Source organism: Sphaeramia orbicularis, chromosome 18, assembly GCF_902148855.1.
Source record: "Sphaeramia orbicularis chromosome 18, fSphaOr1.1, whole genome shotgun sequence".
Classification (NCBI taxonomy): domain Eukaryota; kingdom Metazoa; phylum Chordata; class Actinopteri; order Kurtiformes; family Apogonidae; genus Sphaeramia; species Sphaeramia orbicularis.
Window position 1 is genome coordinate 23747447 of NC_043974.1, and position 27195 is coordinate 23774641.

At 37.6% G+C, this 27195-nt stretch overlaps 1 protein-coding gene, 1 long non-coding RNA gene and 1 other non-coding gene across 4 annotated transcripts; 1 reads left to right on the top strand and 2 right to left on the bottom strand.

Annotated features, from left to right (window-relative positions):
• On the top strand, nt 1-26790 carry tmem88b (transmembrane protein 88 b). 2 transcript variants are annotated; one of them, XR_003938031.1, is made up of 4 exons: nt 1-498; nt 3013-3414; nt 7523-9004; nt 26778-26790. XR_003938031.1 is itself a non-coding variant. In XM_030161497.1 (3 exons), exons 2-3 carry the CDS (start codon nt 3016-3018, stop codon nt 7805-7807), a joined length of 684 nt encoding a protein of 227 aa, XP_030017357.1. In that variant the 5' UTR covers nt 1-498; nt 3013-3015; the 3' UTR covers nt 7808-9202. The 2 variants fall into 2 exon arrangements, 1 of the variants encoding a protein (XP_030017357.1); XM_030161497.1 differs by lacking the exon at nt 26778-26790 and having other exon boundaries at nt 7523-9202.
• LOC115438116 (uncharacterized) lies at nt 3292-7610 on the bottom strand. The gene is made up of 3 exons (XR_003938032.1): nt 7490-7610; nt 5244-5366; nt 3292-3401 (listed from the first exon to the last, which is right to left on the bottom strand). It is a non-coding gene; the product is annotated as an uncharacterized LOC115438116 (long non-coding RNA).
• On the bottom strand, nt 10719-10884 carry LOC115439096 (U1 spliceosomal RNA). The gene has a single exon (XR_003938190.1). It is a non-coding gene; the product is annotated as a U1 spliceosomal RNA (small nuclear RNA).
• Nucleotides 26791-27195: the final 405 nt, after the last annotated feature.

Here is a 27195-nt window from a genome sequence, read left to right on the forward strand (position 1 = left end):
GGACTGAGTCAGATGGGAGGATTAAAGAGGAGGGCAGACAGACACAAGTTGACATACTTCTTCAGACAAAGACAACATCACCTCAGAGTTGAGATTCTTCCAGCAGCTGAAGAAGCAGCATCTCGGTACTACTACATCACCACGGCATAGGAATGTGTTAATGTATGTAGAAAAGAAAACACACTATTGGACTTAATCAGCTCTACTGACAACTGTGGATAGTGGAGAGAAGAAGCAGCAGGAGGGCAGAGCCTCAGGAAGCCAACATACCTCCACTGAACAGATAAGGCGTCAGGGGGGAACCTCCAAAAAGTTAGTAAGAGTTATTTCAACTTCACACCAAGGAACAACAGGGCAGAGGATACTGCTTTTATCCCTAGGTGAAGGGATAAAAGGAAACACTAGACGTGGACAGACATAGTTTTGAGAAGAAGCGAGAAAACCGGCAACAATCTGGAGGAGGAACAGCAAGAGGTCCACCGGGCCCCACAACACAGTGTGAGTACTAACACAGCTGCATTACAACTGGATCATGACTATACATCTGAGACATCTTCACAGCTAGTTAGAATGAAAACAAGCCCAAAGCTCCTCTTTAATTCTAATGTAAAGCACTGAGTCTGAGAAACATGTAATTATTGCAGCTGCTTTGTTTTAGACAATAGAATAAAAGAACAATAGAAAGTCTCCCTGCAGCATCCAAGCATAAGACAATGAATAGTGCATGGTGTGCATGTATGCTAATATGATATCAGCAGTTTAAATACCAATCTAAGTAGTAATTATGCCACTACAGTACATACTTTGCTCTCATTTAGTTAATTGCATGTAATCTCTGTGTTAAGATTTCTGTAATTTGGGTCAAACAATGGCATGATGTGTCATTCAAGACAAATTCCTATTTAAACAATAAAAAGGAACAGTGTGTAAAATGGGTGGAGCAGCATCATGTATTTTCAGTACGAGGCACAATGAGTCATCTCACACACAGGCCACTTACATACACACTTTCCTGCCAGTCCTTCCTCCGTGACCTTCCACCTCGAAAACAACTCTTGAGACAACAATGGAAGAGACTGACGGGTGGAAAAATAACCAATGCTGAGGCACCGTAAATAATGTCCTCCAGTGTCAACTCTGACATCCAGCAATTATGGAAGGAAGAGGCGTCTGCAGTTTGGCTTAAACATATTCAAACCTGCTCATATATAGCTCGTACATGAGTTTTGGGGTGATTTTTTTGCGTATAACCCTAAATCATATAGAAACACAGAAGAGTCTGAGCAAAATAATTAATTACAATATTACTGAACTCGCAATATGATCAAGTAGAGCACAGGGACTGCAGAATTAAGGGTTCTTTTGATTAATGTACAATGTGGTGCTACAAAGATTTCCTTGTATACAAAGAATGTTTCACCTCAGTCAATTACTTAATGCAAAAAAAGCAGAAACCTTTACGTTCCTGGGTCTAAGGAGGGTACGAATGATAATACATACATAGCCATCTAAATTCTTTGCATATTTCATGACTCCCAGACAACAAAATGTGTTCATATGTAGATATGATAAAGTCATAATTTACGCCTGTTTTACTTTGTAGGATCAAAGAGTAACTGATGGACTAAGTTATCCTAACTCACCTTTTTCTTTTATAATTGGTGAATAGATTGTTGCTCTGATAACTGTCTTAACATGCACACAACAACATATCACATCAGATGAAAAAATGAAGGATCTACAATAAACACAGAGCATGCAAGACATTCTGACCACTGAATTCCCATGCATTAATAATCCTAATGATGACTAAACTAACTTTTAAAGCATATAAAAACCACCACAAAATATTAAATGGTAATATAATTTAAACAGACAAAGACTTTCATTGCATACAGAGGATGTTAATATCTGGTTTCATTCTTGGGACTGACAGCATCTTTAATATCTCAACTAAATGATCAACTGCAGGTAAATATAAGCACAGACACAGAAAACACCGTCTACACAAACACATTTTGATGCCAGTAGTCCGACCACTACATGTACTGATCCCAGAGCCTTTCCTTGCAGCCTATCAGCTCTCTGATAATCATCATCACTTCACATGCAGCATCACGCAAAACAAACTTCCTGTCAGATAAAATCTCAGATTTCCTCATGACCTTGGAGTCACTTCGTAAAAAGAAATTTTATCAGGTTTTAAGTGTATTCCAACTACAGCAGCACAGTACTGGACTCTTCCACAACTCCTTACTAAACCAGGCTGACAGAATCATAACATCAACAGTAAATTGGTATAATTTCACACCCTTTAAAAGAAGGAGTCACTGTGGTGTTGCCCATGAAACACTCAAATTCTTTTATAATATAAATATTTAGAAAAATACTAAACATTCCATCACAAAAAGGTCACGAAAATATAAAACACAAAGGTTATAGAGATAATACAATTAAATGGACAGACAAAACTGTTACTTAAAGTGAGGCAAATCTATGAACACACATAAGATCACTAATCGTATTTGTTTCAGCTATGCCTTGTACATCTCTCAAGTTTAATTTAACTGTTTGTTCTACAGTTTATATGTCTTAAAGTGTCTGGTTATTCATTAATCTTCATGTCTGTTTGTCATACCTTTAATTTCTATTTCCGTGTTGTTTCTTAAAAGCCTAACATTGGACGATGTCTAAAAATGACTTTGCGCAGAAAGTGTTAAGTTCATTGCTCTGGCTGTACTTTATTGAAAGGACAATGCCTACATTTACCATCTCTGTCTAAAATATTAATAAATTAATCAGCTCCCACAAAACATAACTTGTTAATGATTAGTTTAGTTTCACTGATAGCAGTGGTGTTGAGTTATTAGACTGCTTTTTTTTGCTCCAACATAACTGATAAATCATTGGAAGTTTGGTGAAAAATTACTAGTTTTACACTTTTGTCTGCAAACAAAATGACAAATGCCCATGCTGATCGCTCTCCAATGCCCTGTCCCTTTGTGTTGACAGTACATGATGAGTATGACTGGTACTCTAGAGAGGGGGGCCCACCATCAGGCCTTGGACCTCTCTGAAGAGATGCCGCCTCAACACCACCACCACCATGCCAACCACCACCCACATCTCCACCACTCCAACTCTCTGGCCTCCACCACAGCTATGGGCGGAGGCAGAGAAACACCGTCGCGTGTGGTCGTACCTCCTCCATATTCTGCAGCAGAGAGCGGTGGGGGCAGCGATGCTCCTCTAGAGTTACGGGGGTCCCTGGACTGCTGGGCCTGCTCCGTGCTTGTGACGGCTCAGAACCTTGTGATCGCCGCCATCAATGCCTTCCTGGCTGGACTGGTGTTCGGGACCATCCTGACGCCAGCCATTGTCATGGTGGTGTTTGGTTTCCTCTGCCATTCGACGGTAAGAGAAAGAGGGAGCATGTGACAGTGTACGCCAGAGATACTGATCAATCACACCATAAAAACAGCACCAAGAGAAAGAAACTAAATACTTTTTCCAACATAAAAAATGTCTTGTATTAAGAAAAAAAATGTTGGTGGAATGAGGAACATATGCTTGGCTAAATTTCTTAAAACTAGAATAAAAGTCTTGTCGCTTCATAACGGACCTAAAGGTAGAAAAAAAATGGAAAAAAAACAAAACAATGAAAACTAAAATAAAAACCTGAAAAATAACATGTAGAATATTGAAATTAGATGTCAATTCTAATTCTATTCAAGAGATGCAGGGGCCCTGAAATTCCTTTTTTGTTGCACAGGACTGATGGGAACAATCAGTATGTCATCAAAAATTGTCAATTAAAATTGTCAAAAATTTAACACAGCACTGACTTTGACAAATAGCTGAAACACTTTGTCTGATGTTCGATTCCAATGTTTTTATTACCTCCGCCAGGAGGTGTTGTGATCACTTTGTTTTGTGTGCGTGCATGCATTTGTTTGTTTGTTAGCAAGATAACTCAAAAAGTTATGGACGGATTTTCATGAAATTTTCCGGGAATGTTGATAATGGCAGAAAGAAGAACTGGTTTAGGTGGTTTAGGGGGGGGGGCAGATCTCTCTTGGTGGAGGTCTGCACTCTCAGAGTGCTTTTCTTGTTTACTACATTGAGTTTCCTGCACACTATCCATTAATAAAATCCATGTCACTAAACTTCCAGCGTACACTGCATACAGTTCAGTACAAAAGTCTTTGACCACCATTAGCTTGGATGATTTTGCAGCATTATAGGAACATGTCTATGTTTTTCATAGTACCTTATTGATCACAAGAAAATGCAGGGAACATATGCAGACTATTAAAACACAAATGACGTCTATGGGTGAAAGTATTCAATCAGATTTCATTTGGATTTAATGTCTGTCTTTGACTATACAGTCTTTTGTTATATTTCACCATGCTTCATCCAACAACATCCCAAAGGTTTTCCTCACAACTGAACCCTTGTATTCTCTTCTCTGCCCAGATGATCCCAAATGTCATCTATAATATTCATATTTTCTTTGTTTTAATGCTATTTACATATTCCCTGTATATTGTGGATACAGAATCTGGGAAATGCACATGTACAGTCATTTTAATGCTGACAAAATAACAAACCCAATGATGGTGTAAGATGATACACATCATTATACTGTATTACGGAACAATTTGTCAGTCAGTCATTCTTTGAATATTGTTAGGCAAACACCTCATTTTTATACAAATTTAAAAACTGTATTCAGCAAATGATGCATATTTGGAGGGATTACAATGAGAAACCAGGAAAACAGTGATTTTATTGCTGAACCTGTTGAAAAGCTCATTCAAGCTGAGATGTCTGCAAAGTCCTGAACTCCCTAAAATTAAAACTTCTTAAAAGTTCTGCCTCAGGCTCAGGGTGGGGTTTGGCTCCGCTGCGATGGGAGGTTTTATAATCAGATAAGCCTGAACTTCTCTCAGATGTTGAGGAGATATGTGAGTGGAGGGGCTAAAAGGTCATGAGTCCAGAATGAATTACATCAAGGGAGAGCACTTAAAAGACTGCCTGGTAGCTGGGGATTAAACCGGTCAAGAAAAGAAAAAAAAAAACAAATGCGTGGACTATGGCAAGTTCAGCAAAGACACAAAAGAGGGTAGTTACTTAAAAACAAAACAAAAACCTGAAATCACCTACTTGACCTGTCATTCAGTAAGTATTATCCAGACTACCTAAGAAGTCATCACGGTTCAGAGCCTTTTAATACATACCGATGGCGTCTGTGCAGGTCCAGACCGTCCTAATGACCAGAGACTACAAGATTCTCTCTGTTCTTGTGCTCTCTCACAATTAGACCTCATGTGACAGCAGCTTAGAAGGGGATTAACCAGGACCTGGGAGCACAGAGAGATGAGGAGTGATTAAAAAAAAAAATAGGGGTGAGAATAAATGTGGAGAAAGAATAGTTGGGTGAGTGTTGAGGGTTCCAGGTTTGAGCAGACGACGACAGAATAACATGTAAAACCAAACAGTTGTTCACACATTCTCCTTAAACCCAGGCTCAGATGATGGAGCCATGCAAGAGGCCCCAGTAAAAGCAAACATGGGCATACTTGTACGTCTTATCTGTGATCCTCCCTGCTCTGATGGGTCCTCCTCTTATAGACTTTCTCCAGCTGGGGTTTGTTTCTGGTCATCAGTGCCACGTACTATAATAAATACGTTTCCTCCTCTGCAGACCTTTTGTACTTTTCACTTGACTCCTGCACTTGATTTTTCATTAATACTTCAAGGGGTGAAATATGATTCAGACTCTCTGTTCCGCTCCCACATCAAATCTTGCATCTTTTAATTCCCCTACAGATGCTTTGACGTCAGTACTTTCACGGACCAACACCGTTAAATGGATGTGATTGAGGTGATGTTGCACAAAGGTTCCAAAAAGATGGAATTACTTTTGGTCAGGAGGAGATTTCAGAGTGTTACTGACCCGATCAGTGTGTGTGTGTGTTAACTCTCACATTACATCCTCTTCTCACAAACTCACATACCACATGGACCATGTCATCTCCTGTCCTTATCTGCTGTTCCAGGCAGTTTAAGAGGTCGTGGTTTTACACATAAAAACAGTCAAACTTGTTTGGAACAGTTTGATTATCCTGTTCAGATCTGATGGAATGTAAATATAACTGAATATGTCATAAATTTAATCTTTTGCATCTTCTCATTCCGAATATTACAGCTTGTTTGCACCTTACAGTTCTATTTTAGCACACAACAGTTATAATTCTGAGTCTACACAGATCTTTTTATACTTCTAATTATGTATAGCATTTGCCATTGTGTTGGGATTTTTTTTTTTTTCACTCATGTGGTTTTATTGTATATGTATCATGCTACTGTTAAACTCAGGGTTCCCACAGGTTACTACAAGTTAAATTTAAGTCTTTTTAAGACCTTTTCAAGACTACTTACAACAATATTTAATGCCCATGTCACAGCCTATACTCCTATACTGGCAAAAATTCATGACTCCTAGAATTTGGGAAAACTCATGTCAATCAGGTGAAGAATGATCTTTTCTCCAACCAGAAATTATTAAATTTACACTTCTCCATGTGAGTTGTCCCTTAAAGCTCCCAAAGTCAGCGTTCTTGGGCAACACACACGTGACTAACCGCTAAACGTGTGTTGGGCTGAATGTCCTGTGATCATTTCTCACTGGGGGGTGTCAAGTTGGTGATAACTGGTTCTTAATTTCAATATAAATTGCTGGGTTGTAATGGGTGGAACTGAGTAGACTAACGTTACTTTCTTTGCAGCTTGGGCATTACCCAAACACATTTGAACACAGTTCAGTAAACAAATTTATGGCAACATAATATAAGACCTACCATATCAAATTTAACACCTTTTAAAGACTTCTTTAAAGGATTAAATGCATATTTGTAAATTCAAAACTTATATGACTTTTTAAGATCCCATGGCAACCCTGTAAACTGTAATTCCCCAGTTTGGGATAAATAAAGTATGTCTATCTATCTATGGAAAAAAAATAATAACCTGTGGCTAGTGTTGAGCTGTTTCAATGTGGAAATTCATACTCATGAAAGCTCAACTTTCAGTCAAGCCACACAGTTAAAGAAAAGGTTGTGTTGCATTGTTGATTTTAGAGTGCTTAGGGACCCTCAAGAAAACCTACATTTTGTTACGTAATAATTTCTATGGGTTTCTCTACAACTGTAACACTCATATGCAGCACCACCTGGGCTTAAGCAGAGTAAAACAAAATACATGTAATTTAAGGCTAAACTTACAGTCAGGACCTGATAATACTGGGTCACAGACTGTCAGAATAACAATAATATTCTTAGTGGATTCATTTTCCTAGCTGACAGGGAGACATTGACTGGAATAGTTCAGAAATGTAGACAAATACAAAATAAGATGCAATGAACGAAAAAAATTACATGACACAACACAGCGATGACTGTAATTCACACAATGCGACACAGACCTCTGACACTTCCTGTTTGTGTCGTTTCCCCAGGTTCACCCTCACGGGACCAGCCCATTCTGCTCCGACCTGCTCAACGACGGCGGCTGCGTGGCTCTGCTGGTGGTGGGCTTCCTCCTGGTCACCCCCCTGCTGGTTCTGGCACTGGCTGCCTACTGCCGCCTGGCCCGGCACCTCCAGCTGGGCCTGTGCTTCATCCCCTACAGCCGGGCCGTGTACAAGAACCTGCCCGCCACCCGGCACCGTGGCCTGGGCACCGGCTGCTGCGGGGGCCAGGAGGGGGCTGATGGGAGTGGGAAGGGGAAGGTCTGGGTGTGAGAAGAGAGATAGGGGTTTAGAAGTGTAATGACAACAGTTAACAAAAGAACAGAGGTGGTAGAGAGGATGTAAGAAACAAGTGATTGTACTGTTTTGTACCAGACATTAGAGGAAGTTGTAAAAGTCAGTTACAGTTGAATATCCTGCAAACATGTTACAAAATGACTAATGACTTATTCTAATGCTTTACACCCAGACAAGCATTATTAGCTGTTATTAAATGATCCGGTGTACTTTTACCTACATTACTACCTTTAAACGAAGAAAAAATGTGCACACCATTTTGTTCTACCATTAGATTTGTTTGATGCGACACCCAGGACAATTAAGAGCTGAAGTCCTGCCCCCTCCAGTTGTACTACATTGGACATAACTTTGGAAAATGGTGTATTATAGTCTAGCCATTTTTGTTGATCATGTTTCATTTGTGCAACATTTACACATATGGGATTTGTTGGTTTAAAAGATAATTTTAGAAGTTAAAAAAGTCAGTTTGAGGCAAAACTGTTGAACTATCAGACTGTAGACCTGAAAGTAGCAGAGGTGATGTCATCTCTGTTCTAGATTTATTCAGAGCTGCTGAAGATGTCTCTACAGCTTCAACATCACAAGACTGTAGTGATTTTCACCTTTAACTGCTTTCTCACCTTGCGCTCAAAGTATGAGATGAAATATACTGAGTCAGCAGCTGTTTTGACGTCAATGACATGAATCAGTGAAAAACATGCAGTGAATTCAGCTGTTTAACAACTAAATGTTTGTCGCATACAATTATCCTTCACACTGATAAACATATGTGTCAATAGAGACACAATTATTGACACTGAACACTTCATATTTTTCTTCCCCTGCATCACAAACAGATGTAGCAAGACTTCAGCTCTCTACTTTCATAATTTCTCCACTAGACACATGATTTAAAATCAGAATGTAAACTTTATACTAATTTTTCCCAGTTACAACAGTGTTTCTTAATTCCAATGTACAGAACAGGACTCTGAACAAACATTTCTTTTCTCCATAACCAGGTCAAATCCATGTTGTAATACTTAATCAGTCATGATCATCAGGATACAATGCAATGCTAATATGCTGAATTATCAAGACCTACTGGACCCTAATTTTGTAAATAAAATAATCTGAGGTGCATCAAGTAACTAATAAATTGGATAAACTGCAGCGACTTCAAAATGTAGCGTGTATGAATCACAGGAAAAAGGCTGAAAACAGTTGAGCTGCCACTAAATATAACCTCATCTTATCCTGTACGCATTATGAAGATGATGGTTTTATTTGTTTTGTGTAGTTGGCTAAGTTTGTTAAGTTGTGTCAGACTGTGACTGCAATTGTTTATGTCATTTCCTTTTTCTAAATAAAGTTTTTGGTTTCAGATGACATTGCATCCTGCTGGGTTTACTACGGGGGGCAGGAAAGGGTTACATAATGTACTTTGCAGCTAAAAGAAGAAACAAAATGACCCTAAAACCAGTCAGTGCATATAAAAACCATATGTGTTCTGGTGCAACTGAGTGCACTGAATCAACACAGCTTATCCCATCACACTGTCATTATCAGTTTATTTTCTGAGTTTTCTTCTATACTTTAACACCCATTTCACTATAAAACGCCATAAAATAGTAAACACATATACTAATGGAACCTCTCACATTTACACACCTGAATAAAAGAAGGAAACATTGATCATAGTTTCGTCTTCCACAAAACCTGTCCAGTTGAGATCTGAGTGTTTCAGTGTTACCCTCCAAAGACTGCAACATCAGATACTGTTCATGTTGCGATATTACTCAAATTTACAAAGAAATACACAACAATTAACATGTATCACTGCACGAAACAGGCGCTTTCTTTTGCAAAAATTGTCATGATCCTGCATCATCTTGCATTCTGCTATATGCTGTTTTATTTTAGTTGTACTCAGTTTAATATACATTCAACTCCCAACTTTAATTAATCTATGTGTGGCTGCATAATGACAAATGACATTTTATGTCTGAGGAAAAAAAAAAAAAAAAAAAAAAAAACTTTCTACAGACAGGGAAATATGATACTAGCATCACATGCTACTTTTAAGCATATCTGTTAAATAACCCATACATTAGGACAGCACAATTTATTAATGTCAGGATTTGCAATCACAAAAATGTGCAATGTGAAGAGGTCTGATGTGATATTTTGGCTATTTTTAAATTCATCTTCAAGTTGGATATATTTTAGTTTTGTTCCGTTTTAAGAAATACACAAGACAATGACAATCTGTGCATTATCCCTTCATAAATCAATCAAATAACAACAATCAAGTATGACTTTTTCATCTTATTATGCAACCCTACCCTACTGTATGCACTAGTTTACAATTTCAGTAGCACATAAAAATGTAAACTATTTATATTTGCACTATTTTATGTATCTTGTGCGATCCTTTCTTATATATTTTTTATACGTTTATGCTGATTATATTTTTTTATGTGGCATTCTGTGGATGGCAACAAGAATTTTATTGTACAGGAAGCATTTTTTCCTCACTGTGATAACAGACTCTATGGATCTTAAATAAATTAAAAACACAATAATTAAAAACGTGTAAAATAAAGTGCATTACCATACGAATTTAACAATATATTTTAACTTCTTGTATTCCTTGTTTCTGTTCTTGTGTATTCTATTCCCTAGTCACACTCATTTGCAAATGTGGATGAATATTAATAACTTTAATTGGCTCATGATATGCACTATGAAGACAGTAATGCCTAATAATGTAAGACTGCACTGACATTAAAGGAGGCAAGAAAAGACAGTCAGTTAGAAAACACACAAACTACTCCCACAAACCACAATATTCTAACACCCATTTCTAATCACATTCTTCTTCGTTTCTCTTTGAACAATTTATCAGGGGAGAGCGCGAACGCAGTCCCCCACTACCAGAAATTATGCAGTCGAGATTCCCACATTTGGGGAATTCGCAGGGGTCAGCACAACCGAGGAGTGCAATGGCTGAGCCTCGCCCTGGGTGAACCACCTTCTTGATCATGGTATCTCCCCTGCCAGGTAAGTATGAGTTGTACACGGCCAAGAGGACGGAGTCATTCCCCTACATACTAAATTACGTCACGATGCCACAAAATACACAGCCATCACGTTTCAGGAAGTATTAGACTATAAAACATCAACACTATTTATTTACTTCATTCATTTTGAGAGCCTACATACAAAGTACATTTTGGTTATAATGTTTCTACGATTATATGTCCCATCGTACTTTGCTTTGCTTTGCATACTGTGTTCTGACGTCATATGGTGGGCTACTTCCGGGTGGGAGACGTTTGTACTTTTAGACCCATAACTGTTAAATATGACGTCCCTCAACAAACTGTATTCACTCATTTAAACCCGTCTGTCTTTAAATGGGAAATACTAAAACCAGTTTAGCTTAGTTTGACCAAAGTGACTGCTCTGTTAGGAACGCCTCCCTGACCGGAGTCACCATGGCAACGGTCACTCGCGTAGCAGCATCGCCATGTAAACCCAGTGGAAAGTGAAATATACCATAAGATGAGCAGTTTAACTGATTAACTACCCGAGTATAGTAGAAAATTTTTAACAGTGTCAACATGCGGGAGCTTCATGTTTACTTTGGTTTCATTCACTGACTACGGTGGCCGCAGTGCTGTGAACGCCTTTGCGCCAGTTTATGTAGCTTTGGCGCCATCTTGTGGACAAAGTTAATCATTACAGTTATTTTTATGACTGTTCCAGAAGGTCTGACTTTTATAATTTTGACGTGGAAAAATTCAAGTATATTAAGTTTACAAAATCATTGCACTTACTTTTAAGACACGTTTAGAGCTAAAACTAACAGAAAATGCAGTTTCTTACTCACCCATTTATGCCTGTTTACTCCTACTAACATATAAGACAATACACTAAAAAAGTTGTCTTTAGCTAATTTTGTTTCGTTTTAGTTTTAACTTGCTGCCTAAACATATGAAATAATGATACATGCACTGAAAACAAGTTTTGACCAACGCCTAGTTGTGATAAAACACGAGTCTGCATTTTAATGTCGTCACAGGTGGGTAAGGCCTTCAGACCATTTTACATTTCTGTAAAGTCGTGCTTTTTTCTGTTTTCCATCTTAGTTGGTTCATTGCAAAAGTTTTAAAAATGTCAGTGTGCAAATATGCATGTACATGAAGGCGGTAAACTTCAAGTTAATGTCGAAAACATACTCACTTTTCGCCCAGAAAGTTGAGGGGCGTAGGCCGCCATGACCCACGCAGCAACAATTATCCACAATTAAGTCCAGAAAGTCAGGTCTCCAGGTCAAAACATGCTCATACCACTAATACACGATTTAACACATTACAGCCTTGATAAACCTGTACTATAAACGTTTCATCCAGCATCCAGAGTCGGTCTTGACCGCAGAAAAAACAGGAATCAGGCCAGAGAAGGTGAGAATCTGAAACGGAGAAAGCGCGTGCGCAGCTCATCAATTATGCAAATGAGGCTGACCTCACATCTACATCAAAACTAAAAGGAAGAAAACTCACCCAAAATTTTGATAAAACTGACTAGGTTTTTTTTTTTTTTTTTTTTTTTTTTTTTAAATTCTGTTTTAAAGGATTCTATGTTAGTTTTTATTTTATTATATGCTATTTCAGCTCTTCTCTATTTTCTTAATGTATTATTTTAACCCTTTGATGCATGAATTATGAGAAAAACAATGTGATCGAATTTTTTTTTAATGAACCTATTTTTTATGGAGTTTCAAAAATGTCCACTCAGCTGAACACCACGCATTTAATTTCTGCAGCAAAGAAACATGACTTTAAAATGCAATGTCAGAAACTGGTATACTGTGTGAAAAATATGAAATAAAACGTTTTTAATGCAGTTAATCTAATTTTCTCACATTTTGTCATACTCTAATACTAGTTATTACTCACTTCATGGAGTGAAGTGATATATAAAAAAGATCTTTTTTGTTTAAGAAAACTGTTAATTACAGTCTAATAACAACTAGAAACTGATTTACACTCAAACATGTTACTGCAGATCAGGTTTATCAAGAACAGCAATGTAACAGTAATGGTACGAATGTCAGTTTATGGGATGGTGCGTAAGTGTCCACTGTGTTGGCTGATATGGAACTAAAACAACAAAACCCATGAATATACAAGAGAACAACTGTAGAATAGCTGTTCACTGTAGTGACCAGTATGTATGAAAGGGTTAATACTATACATGCTGCATTACACTGAGACCTGGGGAACAGTGTTTTGTTCTTATCATGTCATACTAACACTACACCAACACTCACCAAATAAAACTAACCCTCAACTAATAAAACTGACTTTTAAGTAAAAATAAAACAGAACCTCAATTAACAAAGTTGACTAAACAAAAAGGAAATACTAAACAAACAAAAGTGACTCGACATTAAAAATAAAAATAGGACCTATAGCCCTGTAGCTAATAAAAACAACATATTACATAATAATTGGCTTGCAGAATCATTTTTTAGCAGATATATATATAAAAAAAAAAAACATTTTTGTAACCATTTTTCCATTTTCTTCATTTAATCAATTAAGAATTAATAATTGTAATACTAATAAATAGAAAAAAAAATCCCATCCCTTGGACTGATAAATGCAAAAACTAATGGTGTGATACTGAAATATTGATATCTGCTATACCAGATCTTTACACTCTAGAATCAATTCATAAATCAAAACAACAGTTTTGATACTTTGGTCATTTGAGGTAATTATTATTATTATTATTATTATTATTATTATTATTATTATTATTATTATTATTCATGAAATGTACAGAACAAAACTGGCACATTTAAACAGAACATGAAATGTGGTATACAACAAGACACATAGAATATCAAAGGGTAGAGGTACTTCAGAGGTAATTATTACAGAGAAGATTAAAAAAAAAAAAAAAAAAAGGTTAAATAAATAAATTGGTGAAGAAAAAAAAAGAGCAAATAAAGTGCATGAAGGCATAGGCAGCCCTGAGTTTGCGAGGTCAGAGGTTATTGAAGATATTAGGATCATTATTTGCACTGAGCAGAGTTACTGTATTTCTCCTCTTAAAGAGCTGAGGTGATGGTCTGTGAGGTCCATCTTGAAGACAGAAAAAAGGGGCTTTGCCTTTCTTCATTTGGAGCTGTGAATGAAATATTTAGCTAACAGTAATAGTTTGTTTAAAATCAGGTCACATATATCGTCCTTCAAAATGAGACCAAAGACAATGTCTTCCTTAGTAAGAGGAACAGATGGAATCACTTTGGTTGACAACCAGTCTTGAAAATCCTTCCAGAAAGCTGTTGTGTACATACATTAAAAAAAGAGGAGCAGTAGTTTCAATATCATGTTCACAGAAACTACAGCTGTTGTAATCAATGCCAAATCTCAGTCTCAGCAGTTCATTGGATGGTTAAATGTTGTTTAAAATTTTGAGGTGGACTTCTTTAGCTTTAGGGCAAACCGGATATTTGATGTACATAGTTTGAATTTTCATGATGTCGGATTCTGAAAACAACTGGATAATAGAGTTCCAATTTGAGCATATTGGGTAGAGAGTTTCAGTCAGAAAGAGGCGTGACATTTTGTTCATTTTTCTCTGAGGCAAAAGGTCATTACTGTCGAATTTGAGTGTAGGTACGTCTGTCACATAGAATTGTCTAGGCTGTCTATGTTTTGGACCAACAACTTGACTGATGTTGAGATTGCTCTCATCCCTTTGTTAAATTGGGCTTGTGTACAGGTTATATCATGTTTCAAACAGAAGTTTGCATGAGATGTCCCAGTGGATATCAGGGAGCGCCCCACGTATGCTGCTTTCAAAAGCCAGATTAAAGTATGGCTAAGAAACAACCAAACATAAACACTAGCACTTTAAAGGGACAGCTGAATGTTTATTTTAATCTTTGACACATAGGCATAAATGTCATAAATGTATAAATGTGTTCATTAACGTGCACTGTCCCGAATAAATAAAGATACATACATACATACATACATACATACATACATAGCCAGTTCCCTCGGTCGTCAAGTAGATGAGTGATTGACCAAATATTTTTTTCCATCCAGTGTTGCAGGAAGAGAGATGTGCCATTGTACGGCACATATCTATTGTTCCAAATGGGGCTACGATGTGGACTGAAGTTGTGCGTGTGAATTAGTTTCCAACACAATAGCACTTGTTTATGAAATGAGGATAGTTTGATTGGTAATTGTTCAATCTGAAAGTCACATCTAAGGATTAAATCTATTCCCCCTAATTTAAAAAAAAGACCTCTGGGGAGACAATACCAAATGCTATTTCTGTTTAAAAGGAAGGATTTCAGTCATTTTATTTTCAACACTGCGTTTAAACATTCAAAATCCATGTCTTGTAATCCACCATCTTTATAATCTTTAATTATCTCAGATTTCTTTACTGAGTTTGGTTTTTCCTGATGAAACTGAAGTTCATTTGGTTTATAGCTTTTATGGGTTTATTAGGTATTGCCAGAGAGTATGCAGGGTAAATACATCAAGCTAAGGATTCTATTTTAGTTAAATATGCTCTACCAAAAATGGTCAGGTCTCTTTGCAGCCACATATTTAATTTGGATTCACATTCTTGAATTTTATTTTGGATGTTGAGGTTTTCACTAGTTTGTGTATGTTTGGTAGCATGTATTCCAAGATATTTTCATTTGAGGTAATGTATATCAGGAACTCAGTGGAAAGTAGCTAAACTATTGGGATCTTGTCCAAATGATACACAAGTGATGGGAACTACTTCTTCTTCCGCCTGGGTAAGTATGTACTATGTCACGCTTCTCAGTCGCTTCTTAGACCCAACAACCTAGTGTTGTGATTTGTATCGTACTGCCTGATTCTTGCCAACACACAACCATACGTAGGAGTTAGACAGAAACACTTCTCAAGTCTTCTGTATGTGCCAACATGGAGCAGATTTGACAATTATAAAAACATCTTTGTCAAGCGCTTGTGTGAGGGAGGTTGGGGTGTGAGTTCAAATGCTCAGTCTTTGTACAGAAATGCATGAACTGACCTCCTGCTCTTTCATAAGGATGTACCATCTGAAGCGCTTCAGTGACTTGGAGGAAACATCATCCTCCTTCATTACCAGCCACTGGCGCACAGAGCAGTACACTTCTTGGGCCATCTTGAACTCATGATCGCTGCCGGCCTGTGGATCTGCGAGCAGGGTCTTGTGCAGACTGTACCACTGCCACATCTCTGAAAAGGTAAAGGACCAGAAGCGACAATGTCCATAGATGGCCTGGTCCACATTGTCCTCCAGGTGGCAGGACACTGGTGGGAACGGCTGTGCATAGGTCAGCAGCTGCTCTTTTAACCACCACTGTGGGGTGTCCTCCCTCCTCCTGCCTGCCGTCTCTCCTTCATGTGATGATCCAGTAGACTGAAAGAACACGACAAAAGAGTTTTGTAACTGCCATTGCTCGTGCAATACACATACATAACTTAATAACTTCAAACTCACTATTTGATGTATCCAACATCATTTTCCACCAGCCACTTGAATGTCCTGCCACAATATTTTCCAAAGCTAAGCATCAGCTGGCCAAGGATCTGGGTTTTGGTTTTGGCGTGGTGGCTCCAACAAGACAGCGCCTCTTCTCAGCTGAAGGTTGAACACAGTTAACAACATCAATAAGAAGGCAGTCAGTCATGTGTATGTGTTAAGAAGGTTCAGTGATCCAAAAACATGAGTGTGATTAAGTTTCAACAAAAACAACACTTTACCTTCTTCATAAGCTTTCTTGGGGTTGCTGGCAGTGACATCCATGCATAGGGGTTTGGCTACCTTTGCTTCCTTGGAAGCCTTCAAAACACACTGCTGCCTGTCACTTGGCACACTCGTCCATGATGCACAGGACAGGCAGCAGCACGTCCACACCTTTCCCTGTTACGCTTTTGGTCTCCATCCTCCAACTAGGAATGGAATTAATTAATAACATACAGTCATATACATATACAATGAGTGTGTAATAACTGTCATGACCTGCTTGGAAGAGACAGACATAGATACATTTATATACACTCATTAATATATATGTATATATTTGTATTTACATGTATTATGGAATAAGTAATAACATGTACCCATACACATGTACATGTACATATACATATACGATGAGTGTGTAATAACTGTTATGACATGCTTGGCAGACACACACACGTATATTTATACACGCATGCATGTACTGTATGTATATGTATGTATGTATCTGGGCCATTTTTGAAAACTTTTGATTTTGCCTCTCATCAAAAAGTGTTTCTCTTGCCTTATTTGGTATCATTTTGTTTAGCATAATCTCACTTGTGTGACTGCACAGTTATTTTTCATTTGACATGTTGTATTAACACACTAAACCAAAAATCACACAGAAAGCATGAAATCCGAGTAGGAAAAAAATAACATCCTCAACGTTTTTTTTTTTTTTTTTTTTTTTTTTTTTACCAAAAACATGTTGAACAAATCATTTTCATAAGTTGGAATGAACATATAAATAGAACAGTTCAAAACAATAATTTCAAATTTAGCATATAACTAAGTTATACACTAATATTTAAATGGAAATGCAGGGAATATTTCCACACAAATTGAAATGGAGCTTCAGCCAGACACCTCTTGCTGCCTAACTTGCGCATGTCACCTGGGACTTTTCCCATGTCAAACTGCGGCATGTGGTCATATACATGTGTGTAATAACTGTGTCATGAGGGATAATACAAGCGACTCACCTGTGATTACCTTGGGGCTTTTTTTTCTGGCGTGTGATGGTCCCGAAGAAGGAAGGGGGAGGGGCGGGTGTTGTCCGGACTGTAGACGATGCGGTCCGGCCATTGGGCCGCAGATGTGGACTGTTGGCCAATGGCTGGACCGCATCGTCTACAGTCTGAACTGTAGACCCAGCGGGCTGGCCATTGGCCGAGAGTCTACAGTGTCAGCCAATGGGAAGGCCGGATCGTCTACAGTTCTACAGTCTACAGTTGCACATTCTTTGGAGCTTTTGAACTCAAAAGCTCCAAAGAGTGCACGTCACGGCACTCTTTGGAGTCGGCGTGACGGCGTGACGTACAATTGAACGTATACCGAAAGCATATATAACGACAGTCAAAAAGAACAATTTTTTCCTGAATGTACAGTAACTTTAGAAGTAACTCGGTGTGCGATGTTTGCCTAAACATTTCTAATCTAGTTTATATTTTCTGTGCACGTGTTGGTTTGTTTACAGGTGACATCACCCACAGGAGGAGGGACAAACGTAAAAGACGTGTCCGTCTCTTTATTGTGTCCTCTGTTCGTCCCTCTATTGTGTCCTCCTGATCTTTAATGTCTAAACAACGGGCAGTGTGTTTTCATCTTGTGTTTGTCGTTTGTTTGTGAATGTTGTCAGCTCAGTTGTGAGATGAATAGACTGTGTCATGTCCTTTTTTAAATCTTGCTATTATATCATGCGCTTTTTATCTGTGGGTTTTTGAATTCCTGTCAGTGTTTGTTTTGCACTGTGATCTCCAAATTCCAGACTGTCCATTTATATTTATAATATCATGTATATAGCACTATTGCTGTTATATTTATTGTATCTGTATTTGTTAGTTTATAAAATATATTATAATATTATGTAGTATTATATTATTGTTTTATTACATCTATATTTGTCAATTTATATTCATACTTGCATCTATCATCTTTCAAATTATCTCAACAATTACCAGTCTTCTGAATGCATTGATCTTCCAGTCACTGTTATTCATGAAACATTCTTGTTTTTTTTTTTGTTTTTTTTAACATGTTCTTTTGACTGACTCTTGCAGATATTTATATGATTAATGACACCTTGTGTGCAAATGGAATGAATAAACTGTTAAATAATAAATGACGTTTCTTTTGGCGTCTTTTATTAAAATAAATTAATCCTTTCATGCATGAATTATGAGAACCTTAATCAAGATTTATTTCCTGAGTGTTTTTATTCCTCTTCAGGTATGAAAAAATGCGATTGAAACATTTTTTACGAACCTGTTTTTCATGGAGTTCCAAAAATGTCCACTCAGCTTGAGAACATGTATTTACTGACAATATGTGAAAAATATGAAATAAAAACATTTTTAATGCTGCTAATCTGCAGTTTTCTCACATTTTAACATACTCTAATAGTCACTACTCACTTCATTGAGATAATATGCAAAAAAAATAACTTTTTGTTTAAAAAAAAAAAAGTTGATTGTAGTTTAAAACAATTGCTTACTGTTATTAAACTCAAACATGTCACTGCAGATCATGTTTATCATGAACAGAAAAGTTACAATAAAGGTACGAATTGCAGTGTTTGGGATGGTCCACTGTATTGGCTGATATAGAACTAAAAGAAAACCATGAATATACAAGAGAACAGCTGTAGAATAGCCATCCACTGTAGTGACCGCTATGCATGAAAGTGTTAAACCTGATACAACGTTTAGAAACGCACAATATACACATATTAACATTTTTTTTGAAAGAAAAATAAAATGACACATATTTGCATTTTGATGTGCTTTTACATTTAGTTTTCAGGAGGCTGAGTCCTCAGCGCCTCATCCACCGCCTTCTGAAAGTCTGTGAAAGACTCAAAAGTCCTCCCAGTAAATCCCTGTGAGGCTGACATCTTTGTCGTCACACAGTATGTTTTTTTGCGATATCTCTTGTGGCCCTGTGTGGACTTGCCACACAGAGAACACGCATACATTTTTGACACAGCCTGAGTCTCAAAAGGTAAGGGTCTCTTTACTTTCATAAACTGTGGATCTGGCCGGGTGGTGAAGGGGCGTTGGTGGAGCAGAGGCCAGGGGCTGCGATGAAGGTGCTGGCAGTAGCTGATACTGAGAGGCAGGCAGGGGCCGTATGGCAGCCGTGGGAATGTGTGAGGCAGACCCTGGGAGACGTGTGTGTGTGTGGTGGGGGGCTGGCGTGCAGATTCTGTTGCTGCTGCTGCACTGGTGGCGGAGAGAGCAGGCGTTGCTGTCGCTGCAGCGGTGGTGGTGGGGGCGGAGAGAGCAGGCGTTGCTGTCCTTTGGTCTCCATCTTCCAACTAGCAATGGAATAAGTAATAACATATACAGTGTGTGTTTAATAACTGTCATGACATGCTTGGCAGAGACAGACAGACAGATACACATTTATATCACACATTTATATATATGTATGTATTTGTGTTTGTATGTATTAAGGAATAAGTAATAACATGTCGTCATATACATGTACGTAAACAATATGTGTGTAATAACTGTCAAGACACGCTTGGCAGAGACAGACACACACACACACACATATACACACACATTAATATATATGTATATATTTGTATGCATTAAGGAATAAGTAATAGCATATAGTCATACATATATGCATGTGCATATAGCCTACAATGAGTGTTTAATAACTGTCACGACATGCTTGGCAGAGACACATACACATAAATGTATGTATTTAGGCTGTTTTTGAATACTTTTGATTTTGCCTTGATGTCTCTCATCAAAAAAGTGTTTATCCTGCCTTATTTGGTATGGTTTTTTTTAGCGCAACCTCAGCTGTGTGACTGTACAGTTATTTTTCATTTGACATGCTGTATTAAAACACTATACCAAAAATCGCACTGAAAACGTGAAATCCGAGTGGGAAAAAATATCATTTAGAACTGTTTTTTTTTTTTTTTTTTCTTTACCCAAAAACATTTTCATAATTTTGAATGAACATATAAATAGAACAGTTCAAAACAATAATTTCAAATTAGCATATACACTAATATTTAAATGAAAAGGCAAGGAATATTTCCACACAAATTGACATGGAGTTTTAGCGAGACTCCATGTCGCTAGCTAACTCGCGAATGTCATTCTTTACATGTCAAACTGCGGTATGTGGTCAAATACGTGTGTAATAACTGTGTCACGATGGATAACAGAAGCGACTCACCTGTAATTACCTCGGGACTCGGGGGATTACCTGTTTTTTCTTTAACCGGTGTGTGATTTTCGTGAACACGGAAGGGGGTGGGGCGTTGTTCGAACCGATGACGACAGCGCATCTCCGGACCAATGGCAGGGCCGCATGGTCTACAGTCCGAACTGTAGACAATGCGGCCCCGCCATTGGCCGAGAGTCTACAGTGTCAGCCAATGGGAAGGCCGGATCGTCTACAGTTCTACAGTCTACAGTCTACAAAGAATGTGCAACTGTAGAACTGTAGACGATCCGGCCTTCCCATTGGCTGACACTGTAGACTCTCGGCCAATGGCGGGGCCGCATTGTCTACAGTTCGGAGATAGTTATATGCTAAATTTGAAATTATTGTTTTGAACCGCTCTATTTATATGTTCATTCCAACTTATGGAAATGGTTTGTTCAACATGTTTTTGGTGGAAAAAAAAAAAACAAAAACGTTGAGAATGTTATTTTTTCCTACTTGGATTTCATGCTTTCTGTGTGATTTTTGGTTTAGTGTGTTAATACAACATGTCAAATGAAAAATAACTGTGCAGTCACACAAATGAGATTATGCTAAACAAAATGATACCAAATAAGGCAAGATAAACACTTTTTGATGAGAGGCAAAATCAAAAGTTTTCAAAAATGGCCCAGATACATACATACATACATATACATATACAGTACATGCGTGCGTGTATAAATATATGTGTGTGTGTCTGCCAAGCATGTCATAACAGTTATTACACACTCATCGTATATGTATATGACTGTATGTTATTAATTAATTCCATTCCTAGTTGGAGGATGGAGACCAAAAGCGTAACAGGGAAAGGTGTGGACGTGCTGCTGCCTGTCCTGTGCATCATGGACGAGTGTGCCAAGTGACAGGCAGCAGTGTGTTTTGAAGGCTTCCAAGGAAGCAAAGGTAGCCAAACCCCTATGCATGGATGTCACTGCCAGCAACCCCAAGAAAGCTTATGAAGAAGGTAAAGTGTTGTTTTTGTTGAAACTTAATCACACTCATGTTTTTGGATCACTGAACCTTCTTAACACATACACATGACTGACTGCCTTCTTATTGATGTTGTTAACTGTGTTCAACCTTCAGCTGAGAAGAGGCGCTGTCTTGTTGGAGCCACCACGCCAAAACCAAAACCCAGATCCTTGGCCAGCTGATGCTTAGCTTTGGAAACTATTGTGGCAGGACATTCAAGTGGCTGGTGGAAAATGATGTTGGATACATCAAATAGTGAGTTTGAAGTTATTAAGTTATGTATGTGTATTGCACGAGCAATGGCAGTTACAAAACTCTTTTGTCGTGTTCTTTCAGTCTACTGGATCATCACATGAAGGAGAGACGGCAGGCAGGAGGAGGGAGGACACCCCACAGTGGTGGTTAAAAGAGCAGCTGCTGACCTATGCACAGCCGTTCCCACCAGTGTCCTGCCACCTGGAGGACAATGTGGACCAGGCCATCTATGGACATTGTCGCTTCTGGTCCTTTACCTTTTCAGAGATGTGGCAGTGGTACAGTCTGCACAAGACCCTGCTCGCAGATCCACAGGCCGGCAGCGATCATGAGTTCAAGATGGCCCAAGAAGTGTACTGCTCTGTGCGCCAGTGGCTGGTAATGAAGGAGGATGATGTTTCCTCCAAGTCACTGAAGCGCTTCAGATGGTACATCCTTATGAAAGAGCAGGAGGTCAGTTCATGCATTTCTGTACAAAGACTGAGCATTTGAACTCACACCCCAACCTCCCTCACACAAGCGCTTGACAAAGATGTTTTTATAATTGTCAAATCTGCTCCATGTTGGCACATACAGAAGACTTGAGAAGTGTTTCTGTCTAACTCCTACGTATGGTTGTGTGTTGGCAAGAATCAGGCAGTACGATACAAATCACAACACTAGGTTGTTGGGTCTAAGAAGCGACTGAGAAGCGTGACATAGTACATACTTACCCAGGCGGAAGAAGAAGTAGTTCCCATCACTTGTGTATCATTTGGACAAGATCCCAATAGTTTAGCTACTTTCCACTGAGTTCCTGATATACATTACCTCAAATGAAAATATCTTGGAATACATGCTACCAAACATACACAAACTAGTGAAAACCTCAACATCCAAAATAAAATTCAAGAATGTGAATCCAAATTAAATATGTGGCTGCAAAGAGACCTGACCATTTTTGGTAGAGCATATTTAACTAAAATAGAATCCTTAGCTTGATGTATTTACCCTGCATACTCTCTGGCAATACCTAATAAACCCATAAAAGCTATAAACCAAATGAACTTCAGTTTCATCAGGAAAAACCAAACTCAGTAAAGAAATCTGAGATAATTAAAGATTATAAAGATGGTGGATTACAAGACATGGATTTTGAATGTTTAAACGCAGTGTTGAAAATAAAATGACTGAAATCCTTCCTTTTAAACAGAAATAGCATTTGGTATTGTCTCCCCAGAGGTCTTTTTTTTAAATTAGGGGGAATAGATTTAATCCTTAGATGTGACTTTCAGATTGAACAATTACCAATCAAGCTATCCTCATTTCATAAACAAGTGCTATTGTGTTGGAAACTAATTCACACGCACAACTTCAGTCCACATTGTAGCCCCATTTGGAACAATAGATATGTGCCGTACAATGGCACATCTCTCTTCCTGCAACACTGGATGGAAAAAAATATTTGGTCAATCACCCATCTACTTGACGACCGAGGGAACTGGCTATGTATGTATGTATGTATGTATCTTTATTTATTCGGGACAGTGCACGTTAATGAACACATTTATACATTTATGACATTTATGCCTATGTGTCAAAGATTAAAATAAACATTCAGCTGTCCCTTTAAAGTGCTAGTGTTTATGTTTGGTTGTTTCTTAGCCATACTTTAATCTGGCTTTTGAAAGCAGCATACGTGGGGCGCTCCCTGATATCCACTGGGATATCTCATGCAAACTTCTGTTTGAAATATGATATAACCTGTACACAAGCCCAATTTAACAAAGGGATGAGAGCAATCTCAACATCAGTCAAGTTGTTGGTCCAAAACATAGACAGCCTAGACAATTCTATGTGACAGACGTACCTACACTCAAATTCAACAGTAATGACCTTTTGCCTCAGAGAAAAATGAACAAAATGTCACGCCTCTTTCTGACTGAAACTCTCTACCCAATACGCTCAAATAGGAACTCCATTATCCAGTTGTTTTAAGAATCCGACATCAAGAAAATTCAAACTATGTATATCAAATATCCGGTTTGCCCTAAAGCTAAAGAAGTCCACCTCAAAATTTTAAACAACATTTAACCATCCAATGAACTGCTGAGACTGAGATTTGGCATTGATTACAACAACAGTAGTTTCTGTGAACATGATATTGAAACTGCTGCTCCTCTTTTTTTAATGTATGTACACAACAGCTTTCTGGAAGGATTTTCAAGACTGGTTGTCAACCAAAGTGATTCCATCTGTTCCTCTTACTAAGGAAGACATTGTCTTTGGTCTCATTTTGAAGGACGATATATGTGACCTGATTTTAAACAAACTATTACTGTTAGCTAAATATTTCATTCACAGCTCCAAATGAAGAAAGGCAAAGCCCCTTTTTTCTGTCTTCAAGATGGACCTCACAGACCATCACCTCAGCTCTTTAAGACTGATGAAAAGGAAAAATGCAGTAGCTCTGCTCCATGCAGATAATGATCCTAATATCTTCAATGACCTCTGACCTCGCAAACTCAGGGATGCCTATGCCTTTGTGCACTTTATTTGCTCATTTTTTTCTTCACCTATTTATTTATTTAACCTTTTTTTTAATCTTCTCTGTAATTACCTCTGAAGTACCTCTACCCTTTGATATTCTATGCGCCTCGTGCCTCGTTGTATACCACATTTCTTGTTCTGTTTAAATGTGCCAATTTTGTTCTGTACATTTCATGAATAATAATAATAATAATAATAATAATAATAATAATAATAATAATAATAATAATGAAAAAAATTACCTCAAATGACCAAAGTATCAAAACTGTTGTTATTTTGATTTATGAATTGATTCTAGAGTGTAAAGATCTGGTATAGCAGATATCAATATTTCAGTATCACACCATTAGTTTTTGCATTTATCAGTCCAAGGGATGGGATTTTTTTTCTATTTATTAGTATTACAATTATTAATTCTTAATTGATTAAATGAAGAAAATGGAAAAATGGTTACAAAAATGTTTTTTTTTATATATATATATCTGCTAAAAAATGATTCTGCAAGCCAATTATTATGTAATATGTTGTTTTTATTAGCTACAGGGCTATAGGTCCTATTTTTATTTTTTAATGTCGAGTCACTTTTGTTTGTTTAGTATTTCCTTTTTGTTTAGTCAACTTTGTTAATTGAGGTTCTGTTTTATTTTTACTTAAAAGTCAGTTTTATTAGTTGAGGGTTAGTTTTATTTGGTGAGTGTTGGTGTAGTGTTAGTATGACATGATAAGAACAAAACACTGTTCCCCAGGTCTCAGTGTAATGCAGCATGTATAGTATTAACCCTTTCATACATACTGGTCACTACAGTGAACAGCTATTCTACAGTTGTTCTCTTGTATATTCATGGGTTTTGTTGTTTTAGTTCCATATCAGCCAACACAGTGGACACTTACGCACCATCCCATAAACTGACATTCGTACCATTACTGTTACATTGCTGTTCTTGATAAACCTGATCTGCAGTAACATGTTTGAGTGTAAATCAATTGCTAGTTGTTATTAGACTGTAATTAACAGTTTTCTTAAACAAAAAAGATCTTTTTTATATATTATCTCCATGAAGTGAGTAATAACTAGTATTAGAGTATGACAAAATGTGAGAAAATTAGATTAACTGCATTAAAAACGTTTTATTTCATATTTTTCACACAGTATACCACTTTCTGACACTGCATTTTAAATTCATGTGTCTTTGCTGCAGAAATTAAATGTGTGGTGTTCAGCTGAGTGGACATTTTTGAAACTCCATAAAAAATAGGTTCATTAAAAAAAAATTCGATCACATTGTTTTTCTCATAATTCATGCATCAAAGGGTTAAAATAATACATTAAGAAAATAGAAAAGAGCTGAAATAGAATAGAATAAAATAAAAACTACCATAGAATCCTTTAAAACAGAATTTAAAAAAAAAATAAATAAATAAACCTAGTAAGTTTTATCAAAATTTTGGGTGAGTTTTCTTCCTTTTAGTTTTGATGTGGATGTGAGGTCAGCCTCATTTGCATAATTGATGAGCTGCGCACGCGCTTTCTCCGTTTCAGATTCTCACCTTCTCTGGCCTGATTCCTGTTTTTTCTGCGGTCAAGACCGACTCTGGATGCTGGATGAAACGTTTATAGTACATGTTTATCAAGGCTGTAATGTGTTAAATCGTGTATTAGTGGTATGAGCATGTTATGACCTGGAGACCTGACTTTCTGGAGTTAATTGTGGATAATTGTTGCTGCGTGGGTCATGGCGGCCTACGCCCCTCAACTTTCTGGGCGAAAAGTGAGTATGTTTTCGACATTAACTTGAAGTTTACCTCCTTCATGTACATGCATATTTGCACACTAACATTTTTAAAACTTTTGCAATGAACCAACTAAGATGGAAAACAGAAAAAAGCACGACTTTACAGAAATGTAAAATGGTCTGAAGGCCTTACCCACCTGTGACGACATTAAAATGCAGACTCGTGTTTTATCACAACTAGGCGTTGGTCAAAACTTGTTTTCAGTGCATGTATCATTATTTCATATGTTTAGGCAGCAAGTTAAAACTAAAACGAAACAAAATTAGCTAAAGACAACTTTTTTAGTGTATTATCTTATATGTTAGTAGGAGTAAACAGGCATAAATGGGTGAGTAAGAAACTGCATTTTCTGTTAGTTTTAGCTCTAAACGTGTCTTAAGAGTAAGTGCAATGATTTTGTAAACTTAATATACTTGAATTTTTCTGCGTCAAAATTATAAAAATCAGACCTTCTAGAACAGTCATAAAAATAACTGTAATGATTAACTTTGTCCACAAGATGGCGCCAAAGCTACATAAACTGGCGCAAAGGCGTTCACAGCACTGCGGCCACCGTAGTCAGTGAATGAAACCAAAGTAAACATGAAGCTCCCGCATGTTGACACTGTTAAAAATTTTCTACTATACTCGGGTAGTTAATCAGTTAGACTGCTCATCTTATGGTATATTTCACTTTCCACTGGGTTTACATGGCGATGCTGCTACGCGAGTGACCGTTGCCATGGTGACTCCGGTCAGGGAGGCGTTCCTAACAG